Below are 13,068 nucleotides of genomic sequence, written 5' to 3'. Positions count from 1 at the left end.
CAAATCAGGTCAGTTCCAATCAAAATGCAAACCCAGCCAAATTTCTTCCCCATCCTTATCTCAGACTGGTCTACCACTCAAGGTTATTGTGGGGATAGAATTTTGGAGAGAATTGTGTACACAGCCTTGGTTTCCTTAGAGGAAAGGTCAGCTACAAATGTAATACATGAACAAGTTAGTTGGTGTGTGTGTGTGTCCGTCCTCCCAATTTCACCTCGACATTTAGCTTGTCACTGGCTTCAGGCTTCCCGTTCATCCTGGCTGCCCTCTTCAGTTCCTTCACAGCCTGCTCTGGCTTCCCGGCCAACACCAGCCAGCGGGCTGATTCAGAAAACCACCTGTTGGGTTGGGTGCAAGACAGTGAAGTAAGGAAAATAAAGATGAGGTACACATTCCAGAGTCAACAAGGGCCCCTCCAGACTGAGGGACATTTAGGAGAGGCGTCATGGCTATGGGAAAATGTGCCTTTTAGGTATCAGAGAAATCAGTTAGATTGGAGATATGGACTCTTTCCTAGTTCGAAAATGAGAAGGAGGGTGAAGCTGACAGCTAGCTATAAAAAAAAGTGTGAAATTCCTGCTTTCACCTGTGACCACAAACTGCCAGAACAGAAAAGTGCTGCCATATAGACGGTTTATTTTTGTGAACTTTTCCGTGTACCTTCTGCTTCATTTTGAGGAAGTGAACATTATATTTCATATGATGGGACTATGCATTAAAAATCTTTTGAATTCTGCGTGTCGGCAGAGGACTCTGTGGCTCTCATAAGGTCAGAGACTTCTCTTTCTCAGGTACCCAAATAAAGAGCTAAGAGGAATCTGTGCATGGTTGTTTGTTTTTTTAATCAAGATAGGCATATTTGTATATAATTTTGCCTATGTCAGGAGAAATTCACACTAAAATGCTGCAGAATCTTTATTGTAGAGATTGCAGACGGATGTGAACCAAAGACTGGGGGGGGGGGGGGAGGACAATGAGAAACTGAGAGGAACCCAACTTGACAGGTTTGCTCCTTCCCTTCTCCACCCTAAAACCACAGCTACGCAAAGACATTACCAGGAATAGATGAAGAAGAGGAAATAGGGCAAGGAGACAGTCAGCTGCAGCCAGCGCCACTCTGGGATGAGGTAGGCCAACCCTGCCAGGATCATCTGTCCAATCGTGTAGGCCAAGCCGTTGTAGGTTGCCAGCAAGGGCCGGGTCCTTGTGGGCGTCCATTCCACACCTGGTGGGGGGAGCAGGGAGAGAAACGGAAGCTGTGGGAGGCAGTCTGCCCCCTCCAGGTGACACCTTACTGGATTGTGGTGTTGCTATTCACTTCATGTACCTCAAGGAAAGAGAATCTCAGTCCCCAGGGGCCAAATGTGGCCCTCCAGGCCCCTCTACCTAGCCTTTGGGACTCACCTCAAACTATTACCTCTGCAGCCACACTCATTTATCCTGAGTCAGTCCCCCACCCCACTTTTTGGCATGAGGGTCATGTTTCCATACCCTCCAATATGACGTGGCCAAAATCTAGACACCATCTTCTGGGTCATGTGATGGGGGGGAAATGCTTTTTTCGGGGTGAGATCTTGGCTCACAAGAGAGCAAGCTGCTTCTTCTTCTTCTTCTTCTTCTTCTTCTTCTTCTTCTTCTTCTTCTTCTTAATTTTATTTGAATTTATATACCACCCTATACCTGGAGGTCTCAGGGCAGCTCACATAATAAAATGGCTGCCATGCTCTCACAGGAAAAAACCCCAGGATGTCCCAGTTTTTCCAGGGCAGTTGACAGGTACGCATTTCCTTCTGGGCAACCTTTCCTATTCTGTGAACCATCCTGAGATCTTTTGACAAAGGGCGGTATATAAATTTAATAAATTGAAAATGATAAATAATAACCTCCTGGGGCCCACATGCCAGTGGTGAGTGGGGCCAGAAGCAAAAGCAGACACAGCCAGAAAAAGGCAAATCTTACCTTTCTACAGCAGCCTAGTTTCTACACACATGATTTGCTCGCTCACACCCCTCTCTATCCAGGCAAGCAAGAAGCCTTATCAGAGTTCGAGGACATGTTCCAGACAGGCCAAAACATTTACAGGGGGTGGGGGGCAGGCAGGATCAGTGAGGAGCATAGCCTGGGGAGAGTCCTGCGGGCCAGGCAGAGAGAACTGAAGGGCCACATTTCTGGCTTAAAGTGAGGAGTGGGTGTAAACAGGAAGGGGAGGGGAATCCAACTCACACAGAGAGAAGATATTGAGGACAGTGCCAGAGTAGGCCATCCCTGTCAGGAAGCGAAGGGTGCAGTAGGCACTGAAGGTGGGGGAGAAGGCGGAGGCCGTCCCTGTGACAGCCAGTTGCAGGCAGGACCAGATGAGAATCAGCCGCCGTCCAAACCTGCGAGGTAGCAGAGGAAGGGAGAAGAGAGGAAGAAAGAGAGAGACTTTTGAGAAGCAACTCCTGGTAGGGACATTGGAAGGTCCCTTAAAGGTAAAGGGGCCCCTGACCGTTTGGCCCAGTCACGGATGACTCTGGGGTTATGACGCGCATCTCACTTTATTGGCCGAGGGAGCCGGCATACAGCTTCCGGGTCATGTGGCCAGCATGACTAAGCCGCTTCTGGCGAACCAGAGCAGTGCCCGGAAACGCCGTTTACCTCTCCGCCAAAGCAGTACCTATTTATCTACTTGCACTGTGTGCTTTTGAACTGCTAGGTTGGCAGGAGCTGGGACTGAGCAACGGGAGCTCACCCTGTCGCGGGGATTCAAACCGCCAACCTTCTGATCGGCAAGCCCTAGGCTCTGTGGTTTAACCCACAGCGCCACCCGAGTCCCTGGAAGGTCCCTTAGACAGCATCAAAGGCTATGTCTGTCTAGCCCTTTTTTGGCTGGAGGGCCACGTTTTCCCCAAGGCAACCATCCAGGGGCAACTTGTCATTTGGTGTGTGTGACCAGAGGCAAAACCGGGAGCAATAATGGATGCACAGTTGACCTTGGTACTTGTAGGCTCACATGCACACACATGTTTCTCTAGACTCTGTCTAGGCAAGCAAAGAGTCGTTATCAGAGTTCAGGCACACATGCCAGCCATCTCACTGAGAGCCAGTGTGGTGTAGTGGTTAAGAGCGGTAGTCTCGTAATCTGGGGAACCGGGTTCGCTTCCCCGCTCCTCCACATGCAGCTGCTGGGTGACCTTGGGCCAGTCACACTTCTTTGAAGTCTCTCAGCCCCACTCACCTCACAGAGTGTTTGTTGTGGGGGAGGAAGGGAAAGGAGAATGTTAGCCGCTTTGAGACTCCTTCGGGTAGTGATAAAGCAGGATATCAAATCCAAACTCTTCTTCTTCTTCTTCTCATACCACAAACACTCCATTTTATTTATTTATTTTATTTGTCCCACTTTTCTGTGCTATAGCGTAAAAGTTCGCCTCCAGACAGCAATAGTGTGGCGACTATTGGGGAAGGTGGTAGAGGAGCAGACGAAGGATGAGGATGAGGAATTTGCAGAAAAAGAGAAATTGATATTAATTAGAGAAAATCTGTGCAGCGTGTAAAAGTGGATGAATTGGAATATATCTGAGAGAGTGGGAAACCAGTTTTTTGGGGGGGGGAATGTATTAAATTAATATTAAATTGGTTTTGATGTGTTATAAATTAATCAGCAAAATTTTTTTTAAGCTGATGAGTGGACAGTCACCGCTAATGTGTTGCTATTGGGTCAATTACATCTCACAGAGCACACCCTCCAAAGAAAACTCAACAATCTTCTGTATCTGCAGCTGGAGGACATGGTGCCTGGTGCTGTCCAAGGTTCTGCCTTTGCCTTGATTTTGCCTGTGGGCCTCAAGCTCCCCCAGAACTGGGCACATGTAGAGCAAATGCTCCACCTCTGACCTCCCACACAGCAGGACAGGCTGCTTCTCTGTCTGGCCTGGTGTTGTCTGCTCTGGTTGGCAGTAGCTATCCTGGTTCTCTGGGAACTCAGGCAGGAAAGGTTCTTTCCCACTGCCTACTATTTGAGGACAGTTGCTGCCTGTCAGTGTATACAGTACTGAGCTAGATGGATCAATGGCTTCCTATATTTTCCTTGAACTGTGGGTGCCCAGCATTGAACCCGGAAGCTTCAACAATGGAATGCATGTGTCCTTCCACAGAGCCCTTAAATTGTGTGTGTGTAAAATGGGATTTGTATGCATTAAATAAAATATACATTATGAATAAAATTCGGAGTTTAAAACAAGATAACTTTAAAAAAAAAGTTTTAAAACACAATAATTAATTTGATACATGTTAAAATACATGTCAACTTTGTGCTATCTGGATAGGCTTGTCTAAGCAAAAACAATTTCTAGGAGGCATCAAAAGCAGTATGGAATCCTGCAATTTAAGCATCCTTCACAGGTGAGTTTCGAAAACCATCACCAACAGTGGCTGAAATTCTAAAAGTTGGCTTTGAAAATGCTGCCACATTTCAGATGTGTGCAAAATTTAATTATGTGATGATAATGATGATGATTTTACAAAATGTTGAGACCACTAAACATCAAAGGCTGTACCTACTCAGAGTAGGCCCATTGAAAGCAACAGCCCTACATTAGGCATGCCCTTTAATTTCTGTGAGTCTACTCTGAGCAGCACTAACATTGGATACAACCTTAGGATACCCTAGAAGTGCAAAAAAAGAGAGAAATGCATAATATAAAGCCAATAAAACACCATAAAAACAAAATAAAACAAATAGCAGGCATATCTTCAATGCAATACTAGTGTAGCTCTGTGAAGGCATTTATTTATAGTCTTTTAAACAATTTATATACTCTCTCTGCGTACTACTGCAGTCGCCTCTAAAGTATGTTGTTAACAAGCAAGCTAAGGCTGCTCTGTCAATTGCAGAACAGCACTTTGTACATGCTCCATAGACATTTCTCAGCATCTCAGAATCTCTAGAGAATTCCAGTAGGCCCAGAATATGGCCTAAGGGCACATCAGGTCATCACTCTGCTGAAGCTGAGCTGGTCTGGATCTGGTGTGTTTGCTTGGACGAACACCTGGGAAACTTAAACACATCGCCTTGGCTTCCATGTTGGAAGGAAGGTGGGATAACCATTGAAATAACATAAATGAATGAAAACAAACAATTTGCTGGCTCTCCTCACCTGTCTGAGAGGCCTCCATAGACAATTCCTCCCACCAGCACGCCAGCCATGTAGAGGGACTGAGCCATCTGCTTCAAAGCTCGCGCAGAGCACACCAGGTCCCACTGCAACAGGGCGGGAGGGGGCGGCAGAGAAGAGAAAACAAAACGATTCATAAAGCACTGGGTGGTGTTGAATCTCTTCCCTCCTTAGTTAGACCACAAAGGCTAGTGACTTCAAGCCCTGCTTCTGGGTTTCCTCCAGGAATCTGATTGGCCACCGTGAGAAGAAAGATGCCGGACTAGATGTGTCTTTCAACTGATCTAGTGTGCTCCTTTGACGCTCTGATGTTGTGGCATCTATCAACAACATTGAACTAGGGAAGATGGAGCAAGCTCGTTTTCTCCTGCTCTGGAGGGTAAGGATCTGAACCAATGGATTCAAGTTATAAGAAAGGAGGTTCCGATTCAACATCAGGAGGAGCTTTCTGACAATAAGAGCAGTTTGACAGCAGAACAGACACCCTCAGGAGGTGGTGGGCTCTCCTTCCATGCAAGGTTTTTAAGCAGAGGTTGGGTGGCCATCTCTCAGAGATTCTTTAGCTGCAATTCCTGCATTGCAGGGGGTTGGACTAGATGGCTCTCAGGGTCCTTTCCAACTCTATGGTTCTATGATTATAGGGCAGCTAAATGGAGTCCCCATGAACAAGAGGTGTCTACCATTAATTACCAAATGTGCAGGGAGGGATCAGGTATTTACCCCAGCAAATTATTTGTCAAAATTACAAATACCTAAATGCAGACGGTCATTTACCCTTGCTAGATTCAACGTGCTGCCATCTGCCTTATTGCAGGGCAGATTTGAGGGTAAATCATACGTGGAACGAGTCTGCCCCTGTGGCTTGATATAGGTAGAAACTGTCTGTTACGCTGCCATTTCTATGGGGATATACACTCAGTATTTATTACCCCTGCTATGCAAAAATACCCAAATGAATCTGAACTTCAATGTCTGAAATCCCTGGTAGAGGACAAGGATCCTGAGATTACATTAAGGGTAGCCAAATTCTGTGTGATTGCCATAAAACTTAGGGAACAAGCTGTCCTATCATAATGATTAAGGTTTTAAATGATAATTTTAGGTTATATGTTAATGACCAAGTTATATTTTTTAACTGTTGCTATATCTGTATTGTCCCTGTTATACCTAATTGCAAATTCAAATGTATCCCTATCGTTTTTTATGACTTCCTTGATATTGTATGTGGACTGGAACTGGTCTGTGACCGAAATAATAAATTCATTCATTCAAAAAGGGAAGGGCTTTTGTCCTCATGCTGTGCTGGAAGCCTCCCAGAGTGGCTGGGGAAACCCAGCCAGATGGTGGGGTATAATTTTATTATTATTATTATTATTATTATTATTATTATTATTATTATTTCCTTCTGAAGCCTGCTCCGATCCAGTAGGGTTCTCCTTAGACTTTGTGACTATACAACATGAGGTGCTTCTAGTTTGCCTACCACAGGCATGGTGGGTAGACATATGCCTGCCAATTGAGATCTCAAGAAAGCTAAATTCTGCACCTACCTGGGACCTACTCTGTGCTGGTGTGTGATGCAAACTTCAGCAGTCCACGATACACGCAAGCCCTGACCTCAAAATGCCTCTTGGTGTGCTTAGTAAAGGAACAGGCAACCTGCCTAAATTCCTGCAGCCCTTGATCTAAGAACGTAAGAGCACAATAGGAGCTTGAGCTGCTGGATCAGGCCAAAGGGGTCCCATCTAATCCAGTTCTCACAGTGGCTAACTAGCTGCCTCTGGGAAGCCCTGAGAGCAACAGCAACACCCTCTGCTCTTGCAATTTCCGGCAACTGGTAGAATAATAGAATTGTAGAGTTGGAAGGAACCACAAGTGTCATCTTGTCCAAACCCCTGCAATGCAGGAGTCTTTTGCCCAACGTGGGGCTCAAACCCATGACCCTGAGATTATGAGCCCAACGCTCTACCAGCTGAGCTATCCAGGAGAAGCATACCACCTCTGAGTATGGAGGCAGAGCATAGCCATCATAGTTGCTAGCCCCTGACAGCCGTTACCTCCATGAATTTGTCTAAACCTCTTTTCAATCCATCCAAGTTGGTGGCCATCACCAATTCTTGTGGGGGGCGGGGCGGATTCCATAGTTCCAACTATGCACTGTGCGAAGAAGGACTTTCTTTTGTCAGTCCTGAATCTTAAGTGCCAAAAGCCCTCTCTGTGGCTGATTGGAAAGATGGCAAGCACAATCTGTCCCTCTCAGGGCATCCTGCTGGATGGGAGGAAGATACAAAGAGAAGAGGACTTCAGAAAGGGAAAGACAGAAGAGGGGGCCACAGAAAGAGCAGGATGGTAGGAAAAGAGAAGAGGGGATAGAATCCTAGAACTGTAGAGTAGGAAGGGACCACAAGCAAGGCTGGGCGATATCTGGTTTTCAACATTGTGTCATATCACCATATATACCGATAGATCACGATGTCTGAAGTAAGCATGGAGCTATGGAGAGGCATTGGCTGGATTCATGTTTTTTCCTGAATCGTGCTTTTGCCAGCGCCTGCCCTTGTGACTCTCTGCCCCCTGGCAGGAGGCAGGGGAGAGCTGAGCCGGCAGAGATAACAGGGGCTGCAGGAATCGAGAAAAGCATTGGCTGACTTCACAGTTTCCCCCACATTGTGATTTTTGCAGGGCACACACACACATATCATGATATGCAATAAACTGCTGGGTCAAAAATTATGAAGCCGATATCACTTCACATTGGTTTTGGATGATATAGCGATATATCTCCCAGCCCTAACCACAAGAGTTATCTAGTCCAATCTCCTGCAATGCAGGAATCTTTTGCCCAAGGTGGGAATCGAACCCACAACCTTGAGATTAAGAATCTCATGCTCTACCAAATGAGCTGCAGCCTGGTAGCCCCTCCCACTTCTGAATCTGGCCCCACCTCTTTCGGTGGCCTTGCCCATTACCACCATGCGGCCCCAAAGGGATTGCCTCAAAGGAAGCGTGGCCCTTGGATGGAGAAAAGGCTGCTCACCCCTGACTTAGAACAACACCCACCAACTCAGCAGCCTGGCCCTGAGCAACGCTGGTCCTCACCTCGGTGACGATGGTGCTTGGGAAGACCGTCTTGTCGTACACCCACCCATCCTTGCATGTCTCCGTGTCCATCTCGGTCCAGTTCGCTATGGTGGCATTCAGGAGCTGCCCCTGGTGGTGGATGAAGCGGCGACATTGCTCGGGCTGCCCTTTCTCATCCATGGGGATGGAGACCTTGAGGAGATCCTCTGCTTCCAGGCTTTGGTTCCTGGAAGTGCCATTGGGGTGGTGGACCAAGCAGTGGTGGCCTGGGGTACCTGCGGTGAAGTTCTGCAGGATCATGTGACTGGCCATCATGAAAATGGGGAGGGACAACAAGACCACATGGATGATCTGGAAGCGTCCCATGCTGCCAACGTGTTCCAGGAGCTCGGCAAAACCCATTGCGCCTGGCTGGAGAGCACGATGCTCTGGTTTAAGATGCAGTTATCAGTTTATGAGAAGTCTACCAATCACCGGCAACCAAAACTGGATGCCTGGCAATCAACACAGCAATGGGACTAGACACCCGTTGGCCACTAAGATGGCTCTTGCAGGTTGCCATAAAACCTTGCCAAGACCGGAGGTTCCTGGCCTCCTTCGGAGGTGCGTTGGAATTTATCTCCTTGGATCACGAGATAAACATCTTTCCAACTCAGGGCAGTGTGGTACATCCCATGGGAGAAGCCTTCTTGATGGTGGCAACCTTTGCTGAGAGCCTCTCAAAGGGGCTGGGCTTTATTTCTGCCCCGTGAGTCTCAACCTCCAACAAACCGGCTGGGGAGGAAGCATCACTTGGGGGCGATATTTAAAGTCCATCATCAATGCCCTGGTTAAAGGATGACAGCGGTTTGGTGGTGGTGGAGGGGGTCAGAGAGTGCTAAAAGGGGGAGAGTTGAGAGGAAACATCTGGGTTGTATTCTAGCACAAAGTGCGCCTGGGGCTCTTTCTGACCCTGATTTCACGAGGCTGAGTGTATGATTCACACGTCAGTGTTAGGGATTAACTTTAACTGGGACCGATCCAGGCTGTCCTGAGAGCCACCCCTCAACTTGCCATTCCGGGGTGTGGGCTGAAGTGACCCACAGACTTTGCAGCCCTGTAGCGATTAGGTGGCTGCTCTGGAAGTCATACCGTATCTTCAATACCCTCCCCACCAAGGCTCCCTCATTACATGACTCATTACACAACTCTCTCGTTTTGACAGACATTCCAGGCTTTTAATGAGTCATAGAATCACAGAATTGTAGAGTTGGAAATGTTCCCGAGGGTCATCTAGTCCAACCCCCTGCAATGCAGGAATCTCAGCTAAAGCATCCATGACAGATGGCCATCCAACCTCTTCTTTAAAACATCCAAGGAAGGAGAGTCCAGCACCTTCCAAGGGAGTCCATTCCACTGCCACTTACCATCAGAAAGTTCTTCCTAACATTTAGTCGGACTCTCCTTTCTTGTAACTTGAATCCTTTTTTTTTAAAAAAAAAGCTTTTTATTAAGTTTTCTATAACTTGAATCCAATGGTTTGAGTCCTACCCTCCAGAGCAGCAAAAAACAAGCTTTCTTCATCTTCCATGTATTACAAGCATAGGTATTGTGCCACTAGGCTGCATCTTTTCAACTCCTACTCAGAGTAGACCCACTGGCATCAACAGACATGGAGGATTTAATTCCATTAATTTTCAGTTCAGTTCAGATTTAAATATAAATCTGCCTAAGAAACCAGCTAAACTGCATATAAATAGGTCCAGGGACTTTTGTTCTAGGCACCTTTCAAGTTGATTCAGGTGTGTGCGAAACTAAAAGGGAATACACTTGCCAGGTATGTTTTCTTCCAGTTACAAGCTTCACCTATCAGTTGCAGCAGAGCTCCCCCTCCTGATCCTGGTGGTTTCCTTAGGCTTAAGACATAAATTTCTATTTTGAAAAGCTGTTCCCTCTCCCCCCGCCACTCTCTTTTTTTCCTTACAAGTTAAGCTAAGAGACTTAATTTCACTTTTAGCAGATGCTTGTCTGCATCATTTTTTTATTACTGGCTCACCGCGATGCCACAAAGGGGCTTCAGAAGCTCCCTCTTTCAACTCGTGCCGCTTCGTACATATCTATTTTCTCTTCACACACACTACAAATCCCTCTGATTTCCCCCTGGCATGGGGATTAAGTGAAGCACTTCACCTGTTGGGTTTCTGCCTGTCAAGCATCTGTGGAGGGCACAGGAGCCCTGCCAGGGAGATGAAGGGCCCTTGCAGCTTTATGACTCCACTTTCCCCATCTACTCCCCCCCTCATTTTGCTTCCTCAGCTTTCCTGAGGGGCTATTGTTTTATTGCTCTTGTCCCTCTCTCCTTTTCCAGAGAGGCAAATTGCTAGACCTCAGTCAGAAAAAACTGACCGAGTTGGGGCTGGAGGGAAAAGATGTGGGGAAATGCAGGTGGGGCAAGCTGACCTCCGCCTTGTGATTCTTGACAAATGCCCACTGGCTCGCTTCTCATATGCTCCCCTCTCCCTCTTCTCTTTCCTTTCACTTCATAGACAACATGAGAGGAAACTAAGGCAGGCCCAGGCCCACCCCTCCCCTGACAGACATAAAATGGCCGCCTTATCCATTGCTATGGAGATGGGAAATGTAATGGCCCTCAGGGAAAGGAGGTTGCAGTTGGGAAGGAGACTCGAGAACTGGATCCAAATTTTGGAAAAGAGAAACAAGCATTTACTCTGTGTGGGTTTATTATTATTATTACTATTGCAATCCAACCCAGCAGTCCTGTTATCCTTCCTTCCTTCCATCCTTCCTTTAGCCACACAGGTGGCGTTGGACACAGGCCTTCAGAGCCGGCCTTTACAGTGCTTTATGTCAGAAAGGAGAAACCAGCTGGACAGTGTGTGCTTTTTAAAAAACAACAGCGCTTCCTTTAAGGAAAAAGATTCCTGCTTTCTGCCAGTATTAACAGAAGCAAAGATCTTGGCCAGGCAGTATTTCTTACCCACCAACATTTCTCAGATTAAAACAGGGATGTGCTTGTAAAAAAGAAAACAAAAACTCTTATCTTAACTCAGGATTTATTTCTCTGGTGCTTCAAGGCCACAGAAGGGGCCTGATTATTGCCACCTACTGGCCAGAATGCTATTTCTCCTGAGTTATAATTGTTTCTAAAGCCTGGTCTCTCGCAAAAACTTCCAAAAGATCTCTAGCACTGGATAAAGGTTTTGGTCTGGGAAGCACATTGCAAAGTACGGGATGAACGAATGGTTAACAGGAAGACATGTAAACACCCTGCAAGCAAGTTAGGGTGAACACAGGACAAATGCTTATTGTTGCATTACTGCCCTGCAAACAAGTCAGAACAAATGCTCACTAAAGACCAGTCTAAGGGCCCCTTCAGACATCCTTTTTATTCTGCATTCATGATCATTTGTGCTCATGATGGTATATCAGGGCAGTTAGACATGTCCAATAGTTTTGCGGTAGACAAACAGCTTCATCTCCAATCAGTGCATGTCCTGTACCTTCCAGCTGAAATCCTGTAACTTTGTATAACATAAATGCCTAGGCCACTGGTGGGCTGTTCCCCACTTTTGTTGTGCTGTCGTGCAGAAGTGCCCCTCCGGATAGCAGTAACACAATTTCTTGGAATGAAGGTGAGCAGAGACTGTGGTGTCTTTAGGCTATATGGTTTCATTTGCACATAACCTGAGCATTAGATGGAGGGGCTCACAGTATCCCCGCAAATATTCCTTCTCCCTTAGTCTCAGCTTTGGATTCCATCACGCATCTCTCTTTCTACTAGGCAGTGCTTTGTCCTGGGTAAAAAAGCTCAACAATTTTGGGGTGTCCTGGTTTTTACTTATTGAAATATGGCAACCCTAGCTCAACAGATGACATTAAACTTCTGGCAGTCAAACAATGTATTTTGTGGTGTTATGTCCACCTGCTCTTCTGATGGCAGGGTGTGATCCTGCTTCGGGCTGAGTTTGGATGTTCACCCAAACTCAACAGGATCCCTCTTTCTTTGTGTCAGCTTGTGTGAAGGGGGATCGATCCTGCTTAGCGCTAGGTCCTCGCTTTGTGCGGTGCTGTTGGTCAGGCTCTTTGGGAGCTACACAAAGCAGCATTGGGCTAGCCCCACCCTTTCGGTCAAGCTCTGCCGTTACTTATGGCTTGCCCCAAATTTCCTCATGGGCCAAATGAGGAAGCCTGGTGGGCCAAGGCTGGCCCATGGTTTGGAGGTTCCCCACTCCTGATCTAGGGATACCTCATGAGCTGAAGGCCTCTTGCCTTGCCTCAGGCAACAATACAACTTCAGGAAAGGTTAAAGGCAGGTCTGAACACAAAGCGTGAATGAGTTTTAACATAATATTTCAACAAACACCACTAACGCAAAGAATAATGTCCTGATGGGAAATGTAATTGTGCTGAAATAAAATGCAGAAGCAGGAACAGTTGCAGAAGTACTTGTGTCAGTTGGCAGCTTTGTTATTGTTGAATGTGAGACTAGGAAATTGGAAAGAAAGCAGTTAGCCAATATGATATTCATTAGTATGAAATCTTTTTTAAAGATGGGGACTTCTGTGACATTTGTCTTCCCTGCAAATGATAAAAATTGGGTGGAAAACAGACAAATCACATGGGTATTGCCATAGCTAAGTGTAAATTGCCACAGGCATTGAAACTTCCCACATGATCTTAATGTTGATCTGCAACTTGTTGAATGCATAGTAAAATGTCACACGCACAGGGTCTTGCTTTGGAGGCATTTATTTGAGGGTGTCTGTCAATGAATTTTCACATGTTATATTGGTCACGTTACATTGGTCACAAATTATTTGCCAGAAAAGCTCCC

General features: G+C 46.5%; 1 protein-coding gene across 1 annotated transcript in view; it reads right to left on the bottom strand.

Moving 5' to 3' along the window:
- LOC308464802 (uncharacterized protein) overlaps positions 1-8,697 on the bottom strand; it is a 34,936-nt gene extending 26,239 nt beyond the window's left edge. The window contains exons 1-5 of the mRNA XM_080984391.1: positions 8,253-8,697; positions 5,136-5,239; positions 2,224-2,378; positions 1,057-1,225; positions 215-338 (exon numbers count right to left, since the gene is read on the bottom strand). Coding sequence (XP_080840517.1) covers positions 215-338; positions 1,057-1,225; positions 2,224-2,378; positions 5,136-5,239; positions 8,253-8,636 — 936 coding nt within the window. The 5' untranslated portion in view covers positions 8,637-8,697. The remainder of the gene's footprint in view (positions 1-214; positions 339-1,056; positions 1,226-2,223; positions 2,379-5,135; positions 5,240-8,252) is intronic.
- Between the last annotated feature and the right edge of the window lie 4,371 nt (positions 8,698-13,068).

The sequence above is a fragment of the Podarcis pityusensis genome (assembly GCF_964106645.2).
Source record: "Podarcis pityusensis genome assembly, chromosome: 16".
Classification (NCBI taxonomy): domain Eukaryota; kingdom Metazoa; phylum Chordata; class Lepidosauria; order Squamata; family Lacertidae; genus Podarcis; species Podarcis pityusensis.
Note: the sequence above shows the minus strand (reverse complement) of the source record. Positions and strands in the feature narration are given on the sequence as shown.